We start from the raw sequence: 23,226 nt of genomic DNA, 5'->3' as shown, positions 1-23,226 counted from the left end.
TCTGTTTCACTGAACAATAACCAAAATGCAGCATTTTTAATGAGACAATAAAGCAAAAATTAATGTAACCTCATGGTTCCCCATGGGCTGAAAGCAGCTGATTCTGGTACTGCTGCTGATTGTTACATTTGGCTCTTTATAAATTTCTGAAGTTACAGGTTTCCTCCTCTCCCAAACAGAACACAAAACTTGTAGAGTAGGAACACATGAAAAATACACTGTGGTAAGCCAGGGGCTGCAAACACATCTGCACAATGACACCAAAGCTTGCAGAATGACCACCAAGGTCTGAAGCTGGGCAGGGGCTATGGGACTTTAGCAGCCTTAAGCCAAGACCTCCACACAACACACCCTGCTGCCAGAACTTTGTTCCTGGTTCAGAAACATCAGTTCCTGCTTGCAGCACGTGTCCCACATCTCAGCTGGATTCCTGTGTGTGCCATGTGCCTCCATCAGACGAGTCTTGAGGAAATCAGTTTGAACCTCTAAAGGCTGTTATTCTGAGGGAATTGGCATATTTTGGAACTCTACAATTTTGCACATGTGAGGTTGTTATTAACATCTTTTTCACTATTAACAACCACCTCTGCAGCTGAATTTCCCAGCTTAAGGCCTACAATGCATTCCAGAAAAAAAAAAAAACAAAAAAAAACAAAACACCAAAGCCCGGAAGCAGTGGGAGTAGCATAAAGCCTGATTTTCAAAGTTACATTTTCTAAGGCCCCTTTATCCAGTTCTGGCCTGTTTAAATGGACTTTCTGAAACCATAAGAACTGTTAAGACACAGCAGCAGAATTTTAGCCTTGGTAATAAACAGGCTGAGCAAAAACTGTATGTTGGGATGAAGGGAAGAAACCAGCTCACTAGGAATGACAATGCTGAACTCTGCTAGGCTCATGCAAATGTATAAAGTCACACCATGTATATTTAATACACTAGCAAAATATTTATTTTATAATGATAAAACAGAAGTGAAGGATTTCTTTTTGGTGTGCACCAGTAATTGTAGTAAAAGAATAAGGGGATTAATGGACTCTTTATACATTTCAATGACAAAAATTCATAAAGGTTAGCATCAAATTCAACTGTTCTCCATTTACAAGCATAAAACTTACCATAATACCCCCCAAACACATATATAAAGAATTATAGTTTTAAAATCTATAAAAAGTAAAAAATATACAGTCAGAAGATCTAACTCTTATTCAAATCTTTAATATAAAATTGTAAACATTTATTTACACAAAGGAAATGTGTATAACAAAATTTTGAGCACCCTTTTCAATTGGATCGTGGTTTTTGGAAGGCAGTGGATGTTGCACAGTGACACTCTCACCTTGCCTGCCCAACCAAAACCGCAGTTTATAAATAAAGCCATGGGCGGCCGGCTGGGTTCAGTTCAGGGGAGATTGGTTTTATTGCTCTGAAGCTGCAGCAAATGGAAAGCCCGAGTGCAGACACAGCCAGTGACACATTACAGGGCACCAGGGCAGAGCCCAGCCCTGCCCATGCACCCATGTACATCAAAACCATATTTTCATTTCCATTGAACTGTTCCAACCTTGTTCGTGGCACCGTGTTCTGTGCACAGGGACAGCTTGGATCCTGTTCACCCACGGAGACCAATGGGCATTATAAGCCAGTTTGTCTGGAATCACACCTAATTTTACTCCAACAGTACCATGAAAAGGCCCTGTCATCAAACCCAGATACCTTCCTGAACAAACCCTCTGGTCAAGCAGAGCAATATCCACCTTAGCTTCCAGAAACAGTGGAGGAAAGAGCACACCTGCCTTTTCCTGGACATTTTGCTGGATTGCCTTTTTGGTAGTAACAATGCAAACAGCAGATGTTCTTTTCCTCCAATTAAGAAATCATAACTGGATGGATTGTATTTTAACTTATTCAGAACCAAGTCTGTGTGCAAAATCTACTGGAAAACAGAGCAGATTTCACCACAACCTAAACAGGGAGAAAGAAAAGCTGAATCCTACTACCCTGTTATTTCTGTTAAGTGTTTGTAAGGGGGAGAAAAAAACAGTGACATGGAAGGATGTCACTTGAAATTGAGGTCCCAAGCACCCCCGACAGGTAGGGAAGGCACACTGGTGCAAAGTTAACCCTTAAAATTAAAAATACAGCAAACACTCCTTCCCCTGACATTGCTAGTTTATATCTATACTCTTCTAATGACACTTACCTTGGACCAGTTTTTGGTTTAACTTAACAGTAAACCAAGCTCACTAGCTCTTTTCTTAGATTGCCAGTATGAGAAAAGCTAGCATCAGTTATTTGCATCTCAACTACTTATTCTAGAAAATATCAGAAGTGTCAACAACCAAAGTCACCAACATCTTTATCTTCCCATCCAAAGACAATCTTTCTGTTATCTTTTCAAAAGCTCTATGAGGGATTAAGCCTGCTTCAGTGAAGTTTTATTCACTGTTCAAAGGTGGGATCCACTGATCAATGCACATCTTTCATCAACAGTTCAACATGATAAAATAGGAAATCTGATCAACAGAGCGGAATTCATCCACACTAGCTAAGTGTGCTGGACAAACCATGTTCCATGCATATTTGGAAAGGGTTAAAGTATTAGTGTTAAAAAAGCAGTTTTCAAAAGTGCAAATTGTCTCATAAAGGAGCTGCAGATACAGTAAAATATTTTCCTTCTTTGAAACCAATGATATCTTTACCTTCCCTTCACCCCCTCTGGAAAAAACCCTCTTTCACAATTCTGCAATGCAGAAAACTCCTGGTGAAGCCAGTCTGTGTTGAAAGAAATTGCTTTTAAATCACAATGCTGGGTTTGGTTAGAAAGTTTAGAGGAGTTTTCCAAGAAAGTGGATTTAGAAAGGGAAGAGGTATTTGTGCATTTAAAACAAAAGCTTTCAACTTTATTTTCATTTTAAAATAAACGTTAAGGCAAGGTGGTTTGTTGGTGGATAAAAGATTTTTTTGGTAGAGAGTAAGGACTTTGGAACACTGACTGTTCCTATGGTGGTTTTTGTCCTTTCTGGGACCAACCCCAACATATGGATAAGAGGTCTCCTTGGGCTGAGCTGAAGAACAGCATCTGCTTCAAGGGATATTAAAAAAGTAAATCCACCAGTCTATAGAAAGATTATCAAACTTGTAAGCCAGTATTAAAAAAAAAACAAAGTATTTAAAGGGGGAGACTTCCACATTGGAGCAACCCTGATACAAGTATTCTCCCAGGCTGCCTGTGCTATTATTGCTAATAAGGACTTTCCACCTCCCAGCCAACTTCTTTTTTCCTCATTTTTATCCTGAAGTGACAAAGTCTTGTGCTCATTGCTAACTCTGGGGGATGAACTGTTCTCAAAGGTTAGTTTTACTTTTTACAACAAAGAAAACTAGATGAGCTGTCATGAAGCAAAGCCTTCATTTAAATACAACTACCTTTGGAAATAAGTTATGAAGAAACAGGTGCAAAGTAAATGGCTTTACAATTCATGTTAAACCTACTATAGTTTAAAAGTTCTCCCATAAGAAATTCCCCCTTTAAACACAGCAAGGTACAAGCCAAGAACTGTGCCTCTCTACAACAGAGTGCAAACTGCAGCTTAAAAGACTACAATCTATGAAGATGACTATCTAGACTAACTGGCCAGGTTTTAATACTTTTTCTCATCTATTACCAGCATCTAGAAATATTTACTGTGAAGTATCACTTGCTTACTGAGAATACAGGCACATGCTTCAGCAATGGGGAAAAGAAAAAATTCCAAACATTTTGCAAGCATACTCAGGTGCATACAGCCTCTTCTCAAACAAAAATCAGAAGTTTGATGGACAGTACTATAACAGCATGTCAAGCTATGAACAAATAATTATTGCAAGTAATAGCTGCAGACTAAGCCCTAAACACCATTTGTGCAACTATTTGCGTTCTTTCTGCACTAGTTCTATGGAATTTTTGTTTTGTTTTTAAATAATTAAAATATTTAGTCTTAGAACACTGCAAGTGAGATTTCTGGAAGGCTGGCCAGGACACAGCATTTTTTGACCTGTTCAAGTGTGCGACTCCTCAGAGACCGCGGCCAAAGCGCACTCCTCCTGCAGACCTGCTTGGTGCGCCGTGACCATGAGTCAACGCTCAGTGAGAAGCAGCTCCAGTCTTTTTCCCAACCATTTACCTCTAATGCCTGCAAGTCTCCTCAATGCCACAGGTTTTTTGGTCCAAGAGTTGTTTACATCTCATGAAATAATTAAAAAAAAGTAGAACCCCCGCCCCCATTTTAATGAGTTCCTAACAACTCATCCAAATCGTTCATCCACTCCTCTGAAGTCCTGTTTTTCAGCAAAGAGTCTATCAGATCTGTGTCACCAGTTAAGTTCTGAAGTCCATTACTGCCTGACTGGCCACTGTAGGCAAAAGGCAGCTCCTGACTGGTCGTCCTCACAGGGTACCCTTGGCTACAGTGCAGGTTTCCTCTGTTGGGAATTTGCTGATTTGGGTTCTGGTTGAAAGCATTCAGGTCTGGAACAGTCTGGTTGATGCCAGGCAGGACTTGCTGTGAGGGTACCTGCTGCTGCGCGGGCGCGTTTGTCCGCGGCTGCGCTCCCAAAGAGGACGACAGCATCTGCCCAGAGACGGCAGCGTTCATCGAGGTCATGGGCCTGCTGGTGCTTAGGCTTACCTGAGGCATTCCCTGGGCAAACTGCTGGTTGGACATCTTTAGATGTGTCTGCTGCATGTGGAAAGAGGAGTTGGCAGTAAATGGTCCTAAGCCACTGTTTGCTTGTGTCTGGTTGTTAATATTAGGGATACCTTGGTGTTGCCAAGATGGATTTTGAGCCCCCATAGCAGCTGGTACTCTTGCCATCTGTGGCTTAGACAAGGTTGCATTCAGTGCACCTTTATTGTGCTGCTGAGAAATATTTGAGTTTGGTAAGGTGTTCTGCCCGTAGGCAGCGGGAACGGCAGTGCCCTGGCCCAAGCTGCCCTGTCTCTGCATGGGGGTCTGTCCGTTGGCACTCGGGGCCGTGTGCTGGGAAACCATCTGGCTCATGCCAGGTGCCAGGTTGTACAACCCCCCACGCTGCATGTTCTGCATGCCGGGGTACTGAGACACCCCCCGCTCCTGCTGGCTGGAGCCCGACTGCAGTGGAGCAACAGGAGCGTGTCCAGGTCCCATCTGAATCATGTTCTGGCTCTGAGGAAACAGCCGAGGGCTGCCGGAGCTGGACTGTCCCAAATTACTGACCCCAGGCATGGCTGAAGATGACCCTGAAATACAAAGAAATATTTTGTTCATTAAATACCTCAGGTTCAACCAGAGCTGAGCCAGGCTTGCAGGCACAATAACCCACAAGAGAGATGCAGCTGCATTTGTATAAATTGACCTCTGCAAGCAACACACAGAGAGCAGGAGTTTAATTAAAGAGTGTCAACTGCGGCTCCAGTTAGCACCTCCACCTTGATCTCAAACACAGATATGCCAATGTCCTAAAAAAATCTGAATACCACTTCTAAGAGTTCAGCATTACTAATTTGAAAAAAATTATGACTTTAGAGGCAGGACTCTGATATTTCTTTGTGAACAAAGGTAAACACATATACTTTGAAGTGCATGCTCAATTTACTAAGCTGTTAAAAATACCTCTTACTGCACACACACACACACACACTGTCAGTCATTCCATGCATACACAAGAGTGCATCCCTTATCATACAACCGTAGGGTTGCCAGTTCTGCATTTTCCCAATTCTAGGAATATCTTCTATTTATCTAAGATAGAAATATCTAATTCAGAAATTTTTGGTCAAGTATCTTTTGGATTTTCACAGTCAAGTATTCAGTATGTTAATATGCAGTGCTGACAGCCAAGCAAGGTGATTTGGAAAAATGTTTTCTCATCAAACCAAATATGATCCTTTGCTATTGCAAATTCTGAGTTCAAAATTTCTTCTTGTAGAAGAAGCAGCCCCCGATTTGAGGCAAAAAAAGCAGAAAAGCTCTGTAAAGTGTAGTGCTTGTAACACCCCCCACACTCCTTGCAGTCGACCAGGGGAAACCTACCTACACCTATAATTTCTCTACTTTCAAAACTGAAAGTAAGCTGCAGAATTTTTTCATATTTTATGATAGCTGAGAAATACTGGATCTCCATTATTACTAACATTCTATCTGAGTAAAACCAGAATTATCAAGAATAAATTCAAATTATATTGAATTAATTATCAACAAAGTACATAATGAAAACATCAGTGTCGAGGGAATGATGGGTGTGGGAAGAGTCTTACTGTGACAATATTTACAGTGAAGAGACAGCACACATATCAGGATTTAAGGTGCAAAAAATAGTTGCAATCATCATCACAAAGAAAAATATTTTTAATAGTACTGATGTTCATTATAGCAAAACCTACTCTATTTCTAACAGCTGCATGCCTATCTTTCTGTAGAAAGGTGGCAACATAAAAAATATTTCAGTGCAATAGTTGAAGGATGCTACTGATGCCTATGTTAGCACACAATCCTTTTGCATTGGCATTGAGTTTTTTCAGTTAAGTAACAAAACCCAACTGTAGCTGCACAGGCACAAACACTGTCAGGGTGAGGGTATTACATTTCCATTTGCATCTTACCCCTCCAGTATTTATTTCTGCAGGAACATGGAGAGTGAGAAAACAAAATGAAGGGAAATTTAACAGAATTAATACACTACAGACATACTAAGCTGTTTCTCACACAAAAAAACCCACATAGGACACTTCACATATAATGAAGAGAATTTAAACTGCATTCCCTTTTAAATGTAGCAGGGATAAAAATGTTAGAGACTTTTAAACTCATCCTAGAGATGAGAGAAATAACACACCACTTATCTTTCTTTAATGAGGGCCTGTGATAGATACAGGCAGTAGTGATGTCAGCCTTCAGAAAAAAAACCCTCTGAATCTTAATATATCAAAGATAGAGATTTCCAACCTGCATAATGAAATAGAAGTACAAAAAAGGCCTGCAGAACAATGAAGGTACTTAAAAATTTTACTCATTTCCCAAACAACATTAAGAACAGAAGCTTAAGTTGTCCCAGATACCTGCGACCAGGGAAGCTGTTAATTTGCAACTGAATCAGAGTATAGGTCAAGAGCTTTTAAGTCACAGTGACATGGAATAAATTAATTAAAAGCTATCCAATCCAGGAAATTTGAAGACACCTTGTTTTTCACTGCTGGTATTTTTTCTGCTATTGTTGGAACTGCCATGTTTACTCACCTGTGAACTGTCCAACCTGCTGCTGGTAGGGGTTCTGTGCCTGATCCTGGTACTGGGGCGGCGGCCGCGTCAGGTGCCGCTGCAGCTGCTGCTCCTGCTGCTGCCGCTGCTTCTCCTGAAAAACGCCCCATGCAAGATATTTTAGACACAGATCCAGCTGTTTCCAAGGGCTGTCTTGGAGAAAAACAAGTTGTCTGCATACTTTTATGCACAGCTGGTAATCAAAGGGGCTTCTGCAGCCCTACAGTCACTTCAGAGTTTGTTCTCAAGGCTCAAACCCAGTCAGTTTAATCTGATGAGTGACAAGACCAGGATCTCAAAAACAACAGCATGTACTACAAGAGTTACTGCAGCGCATGTCTGAAACCTTTCAGAGATGACAGTCTCCTAATCAGTAATGTAATCAACAGGCATTTTTAGCAATACTCTAAAGACAAAAAGAGCAGAAGTGCGTGTATTAAAAAAAAACACAATTACTTTTTTGGTCTTTATTTCCAAATCAATACATTTTAGACCTCTCTTTGAAATCAATAAAAGTTCAAGTCAGAAACATCAAAAAATGAACATGTAAATACTTTCTAGTCCTTGTCTGCAAATATGAAAAGATACACACAAATCCATATTATCATATATCACAGGTTTTCCTACAGGATTGTGAAAAACTGCAGAACTAAGTCCATAATAGAAGTCTACAAGTTTTGCAACCATTGTTTCAAACCACTTTCTCAGCAATGCACTGATCAACTGAAACAAACCCTACTCATGACACAAAATAATTGTACCTCTTCAAAATAAAAGCAGATTCAACCCATACCTATTTTATGATCAAACCATTTGAAAAATAAACCAAGCAAATTTTCTATTAGGAAACTTTGGGGGAAAATGAAATTTAAACTCTTGAGGGGAATGCAGATGTAGTGTCAGTAGGCTCAGACTTTGACAGCGTTAACAGCCATGTGGGTGCTTTCACAATATGAAATGTATCAGGCACAGCATTTCTGTCTCTTCTTCCACAGATACTTTCAGCCAGACTGAAATTCTGACATAACTAAGCAGCGATACAATGCACAACTACTTAACCAAAAAGTTACATAGAGCAAAGCAGGGGACAGAAATTCTCCTCCAAAAGTATTGGGGTAAAGACACAAAGCACTAGCCTTTAGAGAAGAGACTGGTGCAATGTAACAAACAGCAGATACACATCAGTACCACCCCTCCCAAATGTCTCCAGCTGAGAAGCTGTTGAGACACGCACAGGAATGAAGAGGGCAGGCTGCTTGACAGAGGACCTGCTGCTTGCAGGACCAGTCAGACCTGAAAGAGGCTGACCACAGAAGCCAACAGGAGATGCCATAGCTCTGAAAAAAACCAAGAACTGTAGAACCTGGCCTGGAGAAGAAAATTAAAAAATACACATAAGGTTAAGTGAAAAGACAAATTTATAGTGGCAGGGAATGGCACTGGAGTTACCTGAGACTACAAGTTTCCTGCAAAGCAGACATCAGCAGATTCAGAAATCTTTTTGTAAAACTATATGCAGTATCATGTGTATCCAAAGGAACAAATATCAACTCAGAATGCTAACAAGACCTAGCTTGACTAGGCAGCACAAGGCCAGTAAATGTGGCAAATGCAATGTCTAAAGCTGTTCAGCTCCAAGGCAAAGCCACTCCTTATCTGGGACCAGAGTCTCAGTATCACTATAGAAAAATGGAAATTACACAAGTTAACTGCAGTTACCACAAGTAGGACATGAATGAAGTATTTTCATAATATTGATATTTATTACAGCAACATGTGCTGGCAAAGCAGAAGCAAATAGATAGGAAAATAATATTTTAATGCTATTTTTGAGATATGCTACTTATCACCTCCCCAGTGTTCAGAGAGGTCTGACACCTGTTCTGTCCATTATTGTCCTAAGGAAATGTACTGGGCCACAGCTCTAAGGGCTCTAACAAAGCTCTAACAATCACCATCCACCAGACATGCAAAAGCACAAACAAGAGGTCACACCCCATACTTCCTTTTTCCCACCTGCTCTCAAAGAATACCTGTTTGTTAACATTCTGGAGAGTAATGATTATTCATCTTTGATATTTTATATTAATACACAAGTCACCAAAGATTGACTGATTTACTAAAGTATTCTAAGCTTACAGATCACATAACTCATAGAGAAGATGTGATTTTATTGATGATTTGGGCATTTTCTTTCAGTCTTTAATAATATAATTCCCCCACAGTATTCCCTTAGTCCAAATTGTTTTAACCAAAATATCAAAAACATATCTTTACCAACACTCATACACTGCCAACCACATTTATATGTTTTGTCTACACTGGCTTCAGAACTCAGGGGGTTTTTGTGTCCGCTCTATTGACACCTCAATTTCATCAGGATGTCTCCAGGTGATAAAAGAGCCATTGGCTAGGACTTGGCACAGCCATAGCTCCACAATCCTGCATATTCTACTACAACCTTCCCCATAAAAGGGGCTGTCATACATTTTCAGTTCAGAGGAGACTATAATTTCCTCCTTTCATAAAGCTTCTGATGGGCAGATGATTCAGGGAGACCTTAGAGCACTTTTCAGTACCTAAAGGGGGCTTATAAGAAGGCTGGAGGGGGAAGTTGTCTCAAAAGGGCATGAAGTGATAGAGCAAGGGGGAATCCAAGACCTCCATCTGAAGGAGGTTAGGTTCAGATTAGATATTAGGAAGAAATTATTTACTGTGAGTGTGGTGAGGCATTGGAACAGGCTGTGGCTGCCCCATCCCTGGAAATGTTTCAAGGCCAGGCTGGATGGAGCTTGGAGCAAGCTGGTCTAGTGGAAGGTGTCCCTGCCCTTGGCAGAGGAGCTAGAACTGAGATGATTTTTAAGGTCCTTCCCAACCAAACTATTCTCTGATTCTAAAACATCAAATGCTATTTCATGCACCTGAGCAAAGCAGTACAAATTAAAAAACAGAGAGCTGGCCCCTCTCACCTGTTCTGCCAGCAAATGCTGCTGCCTCTGTTCCATTAGGAATTGCTGCTTCTGTTGCTCCATGAGCAGATGCTTCTGTTGCTGCTCTCTCTGCTTCTGCTGGTCCATCAGCATTTGGTGTTGCTTCATCACTGCTGCTTGCTGCTGATAAGCTGAGCTGCTGTGGTTACCTGCCATGGTGACATTTGGAGCCTGGGCACCCACCCCAGGGCCCGGGACAGAAACAGGAACACGAGGAACAGCAGGAGCAGGGTTCTGATCCTGCAGAACACAGGAAAAGTAATAGAAGTTACAGAAATGCAGTAATTTCTTCACATCTATACAGCACCAGACACAGAACTGCCAGTTTGGAGTCAGGGTCAGAAGCCCCACAACATTTAGGAATAGAGGCTTTAACTCCAGTCTCAAAGTTCCTCCCAATTCCAGCTCAAACAGGTCAGTATAGCTCTGTGTGCTTTTTTTCAGGCACTTACAAACTGCTCATCAAATACCCCAGCTTCTGTTTATTTTAGAAGCAGTTTTTCAAACACTACATTTGATATTTTTGTTATAAAAAGCATTTATTGAAATCCTGCCTCTTCTGTCAACAGTTCATTCTGCAAGTGTTTATGTCTCTCATCCTAAAGCTGCTTTTTTTTTAATATCAGAGAATTTACTATTTTTGCAGGTGAAGGGGACAAGGCTTCCATTGGTCAAAATGGTTCTTAAAGTATTTTTCCAGCAATCCAACCATCACCACACACTACAGACAAAAATACTACTAGAGATAAGTCTGATATTATTAGTTTTTTTTAAGTCTGCATTTTTTGTCCATTTTTCTGAGACTGGAACATGGGATAAGCAAAAATAACATGGAACATTCAAAAGCCCTCCTAGTACCAGCAAATCCCTTTGAAATTTGACAGTTTTCATCATTTTAAAGCACAGTTCAGCCTCATCTCTAATTACACAAACAAATATTACGTTTAATTTAAGCAATCAGCTAATGGGTTTGGCTGTTGGTTCTCACTCTGCAGTTTCATAAGGAATCACAAGCCAAATACAAGGAATGCTGCACTAAGTTGTTCTGTGTGCAAGCTTTTGAGAAATTCTCCCAAAGCTTTCATCAGTATTTCTGTTAGTTCAGTGCAAGTGTGGCAGTGTAGACACAAGGTCACCCTCACATTTTTCAGTGAGGGGGAGATGTGGCACACACAATCATCTCTACCCTTCTTCCATCAAAAGGCTGTTAGACTGTTACTTCTGCCAGCTTTCCAAGAGATCCTTTTTTTTTTTTTTTATGAAGCACACATTGATCTCAAATTTCTATTTGTACACTGGTGTGGTCTTTATCACAGACTAATCAGAGCTTTTTCACAGGTTTTCTGTTTTGTTGAGAGAACATATGACTAGAGTTGGATCTCAAACAGTTTTTGCTGGAGGAACTTTAATCAAATACCTTTTCTTTTCAACAAGCCCTCTTGTATGTGCATTGCAGGTACATGTTACAGAATCCAATGAGTCTAAACTTCCACCCACTACTACAGAAATTTTCACCTGCAGCATACCTGTAGTAAGTTTTATACAAGGCAAAGGAGCACCATCTGGAATTTTCTGCTAAAAACCTGAAGCATATGCTTCAAGCAAACAAACATTGCCATTATTAATTCTTAATGATATATTTCTCTCCTATGCCATGCTTCCCCAATGCCCAGAGACTTCACCAATAAAAATCCATAGAACTGAAAGGCTCCACGGAACACCCAAGAAATCAGGAATGCAGCCCCCACTTCCACCTCTCTGCAAAAGTAGGTCTTTTAATAGTAAGCCAACTCTGACACAAGCAGGGACTAAAAACAAGGTAAAGAAATCAAAGCTTCTTTGAGAACACTGTGTAACACTACAGTTTTATACAAGTTATTTTAGTCAAAAGTTTACAAAGCATCTATTTATCTTTGTAAGTAGAAGCTTCTGTGAAGCACGACATAATTTGTTGCCCACAAAGTATATTAAGCTGGAAATCACACCTTACATGACCTAGAACCCAGTATTAAAAACTGTCCCCAGTGGAAAAAAGACCTCATGATTCTTGTTTAAGATTCTTGTATATAGGATATATAGGATTTTTCTCTGTAAAATCAATGGAAACATTTGAAACTATACCAAGGATCTGCACTCCAGCCTTACCTACCCAACACCCTTAAATCTGCTACAGAGCAATGGTAACTCAGGACATTCACCTGACCATGAGGCAGTCGGTAGGTCATGTTTCCAGGCTTGGGTTTCAACAGGATCATCCCATTTTGGTCGTCACCTACATGGGACAGTGGTGGCTGCTGGCGCTGCTGGATGTATGCCAGCATGGGAGCCTTGTTCTGCCCAGGCACTGCCACCCCCTGCTCACACTCTGCTTTGTAATGGGAAAGAGGTTTGGTGTTCCCATAGTCCAGCATAGAGCTTTGACTGTTCACAGGGTTCTGGTTCAAGCTGTTTTGCTGATGACCCAAAATGTTCACGTGATAATTGCCTCCAGCTCTTGGTGAGCTTTTATTTCCCAAATTAGGCATCATGAGTTTCTGATTGTTGAAGTCTGGCTGATAAACTGATGGGCTAGTAGGATTTTCCATGGTATATGGGACAGCCAGTGGACTATGGGAAGGCCCAGGCTGCTGCCACGTTGACATCTGATTTGCTTGGTGGACCTGTGAAGCTTGTTGCTGGTTCTGCAACATCTGATCTCTCTTCTGCTTGGCAGCAATCTGCTGAAGTTGATGAGCAGAAGACATTTCTTTGGCACTTCCTGCACACTTCCCAGGTAACAACACAGGCCTCTGGATGTTCTGAGAGTGGTTTGATGCCTGCATCATGGGCTGATTAGGATTTTCAGTCATTGACTGACTGGAAGGCTGGAACATAGCCTGAGAACTAACAACCGTTGTAGAAGCGGCACTTACAGGTACAGAAGCAGCACCAATAAATGCTGAACCTGAAGAAGTTGGTCTAACCTGGGGAGATCCCAGCTGCTCTTGTTCAAAGGGTGCTGGGGAAAACTCAGTCTTTATGTTAATATCTTGTGGTAATGGAGTCTGTGCAGCTGAATTTGAAGAATCTGCATCTTTTTTGTCTTCAAAGTCATCATTAAAGAGATCCTTCATGTCTTCATCGGGCACTGATCTATTGAGCTCCTCAATAAGTTCCTTCCATTCTTGCTCATTTAGGTTAAGATCAGGCATCAGGTTATTCTGAGATATAGAACCCCCTGCTACAGGATTCATACAGGGAAGCTCATCTACAGGCTCCTGCTTCAGCTCTTTGTTCAAACTCAGAGGAAATGAATCATCAGCATCACCACCTCCATTCATCTGCAGGCTGGAATCTGGAAGACACTTCTTGCTGATGCCATCGAGCCCCATTGGATGCTTCCCATTAAGTTGTAAGGTATCACCAGTACCAGATTTCTTGTCAAGATGATGGAGTGGAGACACAGGGGGCATTCCATTGGAAGAACCACTCACTCCCAGACCATCCTCACGACGCAGTTTCTTGGACACAGAAAACACATCACCATAGCCATTCTGCTGGTCTCCATTCTGAGGGGAAGCAGCACTATCAAGCTTTCTTTTCACAGTCTCATGGAGCTGCTGAAAAAGAAAAGGAATATTTTAGTTATGTAGTTTATGTTACACAAATCTGGATTTTTATTTCTTACCAGAACATTGTCTTGCTCTGAACAAAACATTTCAGAAAAAAAAAAATCAAAGATTGCATCTTTGTTTTGGTAACATTTTGTTTTACAAGTCAGCACATGAGATTACTTCCTCACTATAATCTCTCACAGAAATTTTTCACAAAACATGTACTACTTTAAACAGACACCCCCTCCTTCAGACAAAACTAGAAGCTGCCAAGTACTCTGACAACAAAAAGTTGAAAAATGGCTGTGAACTGGAATATGTTATGATTTTTCCTATTCAAAAGGAGAAAAACATTAAATAATGTTAAGAATCAAATTTCAGATGAGAATAAAAACCTGTATTCTATTTGATCTATGTACACATACAGTCTAATTGTTCCATGAGACTCTTTCATAAGTCTCACATTTAAATATTTATAAAGCAGTCCCACACTTAAATATTTAGAAAAAACAAGTAATTCTCTTGTGATAATATCTTTTAGAGAAGAACTGTGTTTATAAATTTTGTACACAATCACACTTTTGGCACTGAAGCAAAACCAATTTGTCACTTAGCGACCATTGCTTCACACTTGTGGAAAATGCAATTCAGAGTTCAGCCAGTTCTATCACAGCAGAGCAAGTTCATTCCTTTTCTCTTTTCTCCTGAAGTGTTTGCCAGCTGCTCTGACCACCAGAGCCCCAGGCAGCTCCACAGTTGGCCTCTCCCAGATGGTGAAGGCACAGATTCTCTTTCTCGTGGTGCCACCTAGAAGCGACCAGCGGCTACAGCAGCAGCTTCACAGCCAGAGCCTGAGCACCTTTGTTCAACTTCTCCTTCTTGCCAGCATTCTTGCAAATAAAATGTTCTTTCTATTGACCTCAAAAGCATCTGAAAACAGAATTCCTGCACACATCAAAGGTGACTATAAACTTTTCCTTCCCTCAGGTGCATTCTGTAAAAAAATCTGAGCTTTGCTGGTGCTGGAACGCTCCACCAACGCAGACAAACCTGCAGGGCAGAGACGCTGCTCCAGCAGCGTGGGGAGCTGGGAGAGGGAGCTGCCATCAGCTCCCAGCCTGGGTCAGACACCCTGGGACATCTCAGCAGGACCCTCGACAGGAATCTCCACCAAGAGCCACCATCTGAGGTGTGGGGTCACTGAACAACAGCTCTCTCAGAGGACAGGAAAGCAGCTCATCAAACAAACCTCAAGACAAGTATGGTTCTTTTCATATTACCTGCAGTGTTCACAGGGCAGTCCACTAACCCCTGGGGAAAACTCATCCAGGGAAAAATGGGAAACCTCAAGATCTCAGCATTCAAGCAAGAGGCTGGATGTAGGGCCAGCATAAACTATCAGAAGAATTTTACACACTTGCCTGAGCAACAGCATTCTTTGATTTACAGACAGAAGGACTGGTTCACAGTTAATTGTTCCTATTTTTTTTTTAACCATCTACAGTGAGCTGATCTTTGGGGGCAAAGAAACCCCAGACCATCTGTTTAATTACTGCACAGGTAACAGCAAAAAAACCCCCACTATTTGTTTAATGCTTGCATAGGTAACAGCAAAGCCTTATTTTTATCTGTGGGACAGACTCCAGCTTCCCTGGAGACTGTGATCTTCTAGATGGCTCATGGAAATAGCAGCAGAATAGCAAGATCAGCAGAAGACTGAGTAGGATGAGGTGAGGTGTACATCTGGAGAGGAGGCTGGAACTTGAAATCTCTTAATTTGAACATCAGGTCCTTAGCTTGGAGTAGCAGCTCCCTAGTGCATTTTTCAACTCAAAAGAATAACGGAAATTTACTTTTTTGTAAAAAGACACAACAACAGAGAGCAAAAAACCTCAACTCCATCACAACATTTGGCTTTCAGCATTTCCCATTGTTTACTTCATACTCCCACCAGGAAAACTGAAGCTCAAGGTGGATGAGTAACTTGCCCAAGGTTATATGATGAGTCAAATTACTCAAAGTTTGGGAATGGGTCCTCCTTACTTCTAAATAGTTAGGGAAAAACCCCACTCACTCCCTGAAAACTTACATCAAAATATAACTTGGTTTTGTGAGCTACACTCACTGCAGTCTAGAAAGACACAGAGCCCTAATATCCAGCTCAGGAACTCTCAGATCTCTATTTTAACAGTCATAACACTCAGATATCTGATCCTTGGAGACATTTTGACTGTAAGTTGCTTGGGACAAAATCCTCCTTTCACCTAAAACTGTATTCCTTTGGAGAAAAAAGGGAGATTAAGTTCCTCCCCAGTTTGTCTGTGTCTATCCAAATAATCTGGTCTGAGGGGAAAAATAACAAACTGCATATGAGATACAAGTCAGACTGCAAGCTATCTACATATCAAGCTGCTCCAACAGAGTTCTCAAGGCAAGAAAAACCTGTTCTCTTCTGCCAAAACTCATGAAAAAACCAACCAACACATGGATGAAGTAAAGCATAGCTTGCTACTCGCTAAGAAACCCCCTTCAGCTTTAATGTTTTTGTTCACTACCATCCTGTAAGGCACATTGTTCCTCCAGTATGCTGTCCATAATTTCCTCAGCAGAATCAATCAATTTTATTTGTAACACTAAGCCAATAATTTCCACTGTCACAAGATCAGATACAGAAGTGTCCTCTCATTTTCCCAGCCTACTCAATTTTCCAACAAAAGATGGAACTTTCTAGATCACTGTTATCTAGCTATGCCTAAAAATATTACCCCAAAAGCATTTATCTGAAGTATTTATACCAATATAGGACCAGTGCAAGGCAGGGGATGTGAGCTGGCCTCAGTCCATTGCCCAGGACAGGTCAGAGAGTTTGTGAAAGAGCCACTGAGGGGCCACAGGCTGCACCTCCTCCATCACCTGAGCTGCATTTTATTCATGCGAGCAGAACACACAGTCCTCAACTGGCCATAAACACTTCCTTGGCAGGAGCACACATGATCAACTGTGCATTCCTCATGCACAGAACACAAGCTGACAAAGCCCAGGTGGCATCCATGACAACAAAAGGTGTCCAACACAGCAGCCTCTGGCCATGGAACTCACACACTGACAAGGAGACAGGCCTGCAGTGCCAGAGATGGATTTGTGTCCAGGCAAATGACAAAGCTTCCAGCAGAAACAGAGAGCACACAAAGCATTTTGATAGATTCAATCTCTGTCTTAAACCCACCAGTTTTACCACAATGGTGCTCAGCCCTACTGTGGTCTCACTGCAGGGGCAAATTGACTGACTTCATAAAAGCTGTCCAAGAACTACAACAGAAACCCAACAAGAAACCAGAAAAGCTTGAAAACTTAATCTATTGCTTGCCTATTAGCACTGGCAGAATTCAAAACTTCAGAGGCCAGGGCAGTGCTCTCTTACTGCCTTGGTGGAAAGGGGCATGAATCACTCATCAAAACAGTGGTACAAAGTTGTTCTGATTGGTTTTGTGGGGTGTTTTGTTTGTTTGTTTGGTGTTCACTATTTTGGTGTGGACTTAATACCTGAAACTACATTTAGATAATAATCTGAAACCAATGACATTGCAATGCATTAGAACTTAACAGGCATGGAAGTTTAGATCACATTATTTGTTTGAAAGCAAAAAATCCTTTACCATTCAGAACAGCTAAACTGAGGACAGTCAGCTAAAGTTCTTTTGCAAAATTCCAATACTTTTTTACACTTTGAGACCTAAACTGAAGGTGGCAAATACATATAAATAGATACCCAAACTGCATGCAGGTTTCATTAAAAAAAAAAACAAACAAACCACCTCATGAACATGGCAGAAAAGAAACTTCTTAAAAATCTGGTAATCATACTGTGTCTCTCAGGCTCTGTAATGTTCTTATTTAGCTTTTTAAAGCATCTGTTACAGAGATTTAAATACTCTTACAGGATTTAGTAGAGTTTTAATCTTTTGTATTTCATTTCATATTAGTTTAGCATTTCAATATCAGAATTAAGTCTACAAGAACTTGTTCTGATATACAAGCAAGAGAAACATAATGCCGGACCTTTTCAAAGAAGAAATGCTAGATTAGACTACAAGCATAATAAAAAACTAGCTCCAATATGGCTCCTAACATTCTGAACCAGAAGGGGAAACCAAATCAGCATACATTCATTTTTCTGCCATGGGAGTGCCAGTATTGCAGCACAGATAAGCCCCCATGTACCAGAGTTCACAGTAGGTGCTCCACAGACACTGATTGTCCTCTCCTGCCTCACTAAGGACAAAGATGACAGCTCCTTAAGCTGGAATAACAATGCAAATACCAGACACTGCAGTGTATGAATTTTGGATAGAAAACATAACATTCTGACTACACCCCACAGCAAGAACCCCCCCTTTACTGTGCATCTACCCTCAGCTTCCAAAGCTGCACTCCCTCTGCAAGGAAAGCATTTTATTACCCAATGTGTTCCTGCATTCCACCGTGCTTTCAGAACCAAACTGCTGGACTCTTTTTTAATTTTTACTTTAATTCCAGCAGACTTTTGTATTTGGGTGACTGCCTGCTGGAGTGAAGAAGGGCTGTGGATAGGCATGTCTATAAATATCCCAAGCCTGCATTAGTCACAAGGGGCAGCTTCTGCTACAGGAATTGTTCTGCTGAATCAAAAAAACTCCTGTGCCTTCAGCTGCAATGCCGGATCCTCCACCTCACTTGAACTTAAACAGCAGCAGCAGCTCAGTCACTCCCAGATCCTTACAACTTAGGAAACATCACTGCATATCTAACTAATCTGGCAAGGGAAATGTTTCAAACATAAAACAATACCTCACAGAAAATTAAAAGGAGACAAAGAAAAACCTGTCTGAGTTGTTGGGCAACAAACTATCAGACTTGTCAGCAAAAACAAACAATGGTGGCAAGACTACACTGCACCATGGCTATATATAAATAACATGTAAATAATTTGCTATCTTTGTGGTAAAACATAATTTCACAATTTAACACCCCTATACCACAGCTTACACAAAAATGAGGTCTTCTGAACTGTTAGCGTACCAGCCTGAGCTTTGTTAGAGGAACATCATTAACACTTGTCACTACACTATGGACAATCTATTCCTTTTAATTTATTACTTTAGGTCTTTCAACCAAGAAACACTGCATTGCCCTCCTTGGACTTCAATTTTATTTAAAACTGTTTACTTGGTGCCTTTGCTTAATTTAGTGTTTAACTAATATTAATTCAAAACATCTATCACTCCCAAATAAATGTTAAAAGTTGCTCTTCAGCTTTAACACAAAGCCTTCTCAAGACAGGCCACTGACTCGACTTCTGTGCTCATTCCAGAAATACTGTTTGTGGTTTTGTGGCAGTCCTAGACAAAGCAAGCTCTCTGCACAACAACTGCTCTCAGGTGGGGGAAAAAAACCCAGTAAGAAATAGGGAGCAGCTCTCCTTCCAAGACACCATATCATAAAACAAGGAGTGGAGATGAAAATCCAGATCTTTGCCATTCTCCTCATTCACATGTCAATGAAACAGCTTCTGTTCAGCTCAGCCATCCACTGCCTTTTTGTCTACCACAGAAATGTAAGGAAGCCAAACTCTCTCTTGCACAGAATTTAAACACCATTATTCAATGAACTTTCATCTATCAGAAGCTGGCAGAGAAAAAAATGTTCTAGGAGACAAGCCCCATCTCTTCCCAACTTCCCTGTTTCTCAAAAATGGAAGGTTAACACTGCAAACATTATCCAAATATCAAGCATCTTCTACTTTGAACACAGCCCTAATAATGTCATGTTAAAGAACAGAAATGGGAAGAAGATGTCACCATTTGGATTTCCCATTAAATAATGGTCTGGAAGTTTTTAAGAAGTAGGAAGCTAGAAGGTTTTTCAACATTTTTCTCAAATGAAGGACAGGCCTACGTGATGCACAAATAATCCAAGGTATTTCTGTATCAATGCTGTATTCTCTCAGTCTCTGTAGCTCAAATTTTACAGCTGCTAAGTAAGAAAACAAGGAAGAATCTATCCCTTACTTCTGCCTGTAAGCAAGATCCATCTAACTTCAGGATCTAAACCAGAGCAAAGACTAATGGAAGAGAAAATATCTGATTTTGTCCACGTGACAAATCATACAAGATAAGGAGGAAGTGGTGGTGCCACCCTGTTCCCTGTGACTATTGTGGATTTACAGAAGGTGCTCAGCAGCACAGCACCTGGCAGTGCCCACACTGCCCACACCTGGGGCAATGCAGCTTCATGTCCTACTGCTACAAGACCTCAAAAAAGCCTTCACCTTTACATGAACTGCTCTCTCCTTCAGGGACCAAAATAAATGCTTCATTAACAGTCAACATAAAGTACCAATTTCCAAGAGCAGATTCATATGCAGCTTCACAGAAAAATCTGGACTGCTACAGCAGCAACAGCTGATATAATGCATGTTGCACTGAGCTAGCAGCATTCTTTGGAAAGGATGTGTCCAGGACGTTTTAAAAGACAGCTCTGGTGTTCATCCAAACTTTACTGAACACTGGAAATCAAGCCCATATCCTTCCCATTCAAAGCACATGCTTGGTCTTGATAATGGCAACACGATGGGCAGAGGTAAAATACCAACCTAGAGAGGGACCTTCTGGGCCAGAGGAATTAAATCAGCAGCAGAGGTGCTGTTGTTGTTGTGTTTTTTTTCCAAGACTTGAATTACTAAGCAAACCAACTTTATACCCCAGTAACGAGGTGATGAATCAGCAGCTGCAATTAAGCTCACAGTCATGGATGCTAGGAAGGAAACAGCAGGCCAGCCCGGAGAAGAGTCATTCATCCACTAAACCCCTCTTCTGTTGTGTAAATTGGCCACTGGTAGCAGCTTCCTGTACAAGGGCTTCCCCCACGATGTGCAGTGCACTTCAGAACCGACTGCTGTTGAGAGCCCTCATTATAATGGATGCTAATTAGATCAAATCCACATCCAAAGTGATTGAAGAGAAACAACACCAATGAATTAGAGACATCTTTCTTTCAGAAGATCAATATGAAGTCGTGTGGTGGCAGTTTAAGCAACAGGATTTGACATGCTAAAGAGCCCTGAGTGTAATGAAAATACACATTATTAAGGGGTAGAGCCCCATATGCAAAAAGCCCAAGAGCCCAGCAGGAAATAAACAGAACCTCCACCAAGGTTTTAGATAATAAAAACCAAGTTTGAGTCATTTTTGTTTTGACACAAGTTTACATTCAAGATTAGTCTACTAAACAACAGCTAACTGTAAAGTTTTGTAGAATCAGTGTCAGGAATGCACAAGGTTTCCTCTCTTCCTCAAGTACCCCTCTGTAGCAGCCCTCTGAAGTGCTCTAACTGTGTCACAAGGACCTCAGTCTTCTCAACAGTCAGCAAGTCCTCGAGTCTCATAGGTGTTTTAGCAAGAACAGAAACAATTCAGTCAAGTAACACTTTCAGTTCATCTTGTAAATACTACAAACTGCAGCCTAGTGCTGGTCACAGTAAAGATGACATAGATAAACCCCCTTCAGTATTTCACATTATGTCCTGAACACTCAAGCATACATAAAAGCTCTATTGTGATTCTATTTTAAAAACAGTAAATGAGGTCCAAGACACAGAGAAGTACATCCTCCTTCCTTTCTAATACAATCAAATACACAGAGCACCCTAAAAATATTATTTATTCTATTTATTAACCTGGGAATATCTTTGTTTAACCCAGCGTCCCCTTTTAAAGACACTCAGAGTGCTACTGAATCATTTTCATGCAGGCCACCATTTAAAAATACCTGATTTTAAGGCAGACAGGTATTAGGACACGCAGCCTTTAAGAGGTTATCCTACTAACCTACATTACTGACACATTAGCACACAGCAGTATATTTAAAGGGCCCAGAATAAGTTAAGCAATAGCTATCTTGATATAGAAACAGGGCTATGTGAATATGTCCCGACAACCAGAAATGCTAGAGAAGCCAGAGAAACATTAAGATTTTGAGCTAAGCCAGTTTTTAATGGGTGGAGTGGGATTCTCATAGTGTTCACACCCACTAGAGTGAGCGGCAAACAAGCAGCTGCCTTTCCACTGAAATTCTTTCCAATATGAACCAGAATTAACAGACACATTGTCTTAAAACTCCCCCCCCAGTAAGAAGCATATCCTTATCAAATGACTCCACAAAACCCGGACACCCCAAACTGAAAACTTAAGCAAACAAAAATCCAAAGGCACCGCAGTATTAATACCCCTCTGACAGTTTCTGCAGGGGCATTTTAGGTGAATTAGCCAGAAATATGATTCACAAAATACTCTGAATGATTTAAGCATCACAGAAATCCTGCCTCTACCCCTACCCCATCATGCCACAGTTTTTCTACACTCTTCCAGCGTGCAGAGGTGACGAGCGCAAACAAAACAGCCCTTATCGTTTGCGAAGTTGTAACACAGCAGAGAGGGCACTCGGCAGAGCAGTCCCAAGCTCAGCCCTCGCTCCGCAGGCCACCACAGCAGCAGCAAGAGCTCCTTTTCCTTCCCCCATCCCGCTCCAGACGAGAGGTGCCGGTGCCAGCCGGGCACGACCGCCGGTCCCTCCCCGGCCCCAGCAGCCGGCCCCGGGGGCGCTTACCGCGATCAGGGCGCTGCTGCGGCCGTGCTGCTGCTCTCCGCTCGCCGCCTCGCCGTCCAGCCCGTTGGCTCCGCTCCTCTCGGCGCTCCCCGCGGCGGCGGCGGGCGGAGGGGGCGCGGGCGGCGGCGGCGCCGGGGGCGGCTGCCGGTGTTTGCCGGCCCGCTTGGCCTTGGCCTGCAGGCAGCGCTGGTGCAGGGCGAAGGTTTGCTGGCGCTCCAGCTCCAGGCGCTCCGGGGACACGGCCTGGTAGCGGGACTCGCAGGCGCTGTGGTGCCGCCGGCAGAGCTCGATGCGCCGGCGGAGCCGCTCCATCACCGCGCTGTGCCGCGGCACCACGAACTCCGCCATGGGGCAGGGGGGCAGCACCATGGGCCGGGCGGCGAAGGGGCGGCCGCCGCCGCTCACCGGCTCCTCGCTCCGGCGCCCGCCATGGCGGGGCCTCCGCCGCCCCTCCCGCCGGCCTTACCTGCGCTCCCCGCCGGGATCGTCCCGGGTCTTTCCCCCCGCCCGGCCCGGCGCCCGCTCCTCTCTCCCCCGCCCCACTTCCTCCTTCTGCCCCGAGCCCGGCGCCGCTCCGCTGCCCCGCTCTCCCTCAGCCCTGCCCGCCTCTCGGGGCCCGGCGGAGCCCGCCGCGCTCCCTCCGCCGCCGCCCTCAGGCGCGGGCCGGCCCGGACCCCCGGCCCCCCATTGTTGTCCGCGCCGCCGCCATCTTGAAATTGTTTTTCC

At 42.4% G+C, this 23,226-nt stretch overlaps 1 protein-coding gene across 1 annotated transcript; it reads right to left on the bottom strand.

Moving 5' to 3' along the window:
- Positions 1-926: 926 nt before the first annotated feature.
- On the bottom strand, positions 927-22,879 carry MAML1 (mastermind like transcriptional coactivator 1). Its single transcript, XM_063168810.1, has 5 exons — positions 22,501-22,879; positions 12,463-13,863; positions 10,244-10,504; positions 7,254-7,368; positions 927-5,257 (listed from the first exon to the last, which is right to left on the bottom strand). Exons 1-5 carry the CDS (start codon positions 22,867-22,869, stop codon positions 4,266-4,268), a joined length of 3,138 nt encoding a protein of 1,045 aa, XP_063024880.1. The 5' UTR covers positions 22,870-22,879; the 3' UTR covers positions 927-4,265.
- Between the last annotated feature and the right edge of the window lie 347 nt (positions 22,880-23,226).

The sequence above is a fragment of the Melospiza melodia genome, chromosome 14 (genome assembly GCF_035770615.1).
Source record: "Melospiza melodia melodia isolate bMelMel2 chromosome 14, bMelMel2.pri, whole genome shotgun sequence".
In the NCBI taxonomy this organism is placed as follows: domain Eukaryota; kingdom Metazoa; phylum Chordata; class Aves; order Passeriformes; family Passerellidae; genus Melospiza; species Melospiza melodia.
This window is presented reverse-complemented; position numbering and strand designations above follow the sequence as displayed.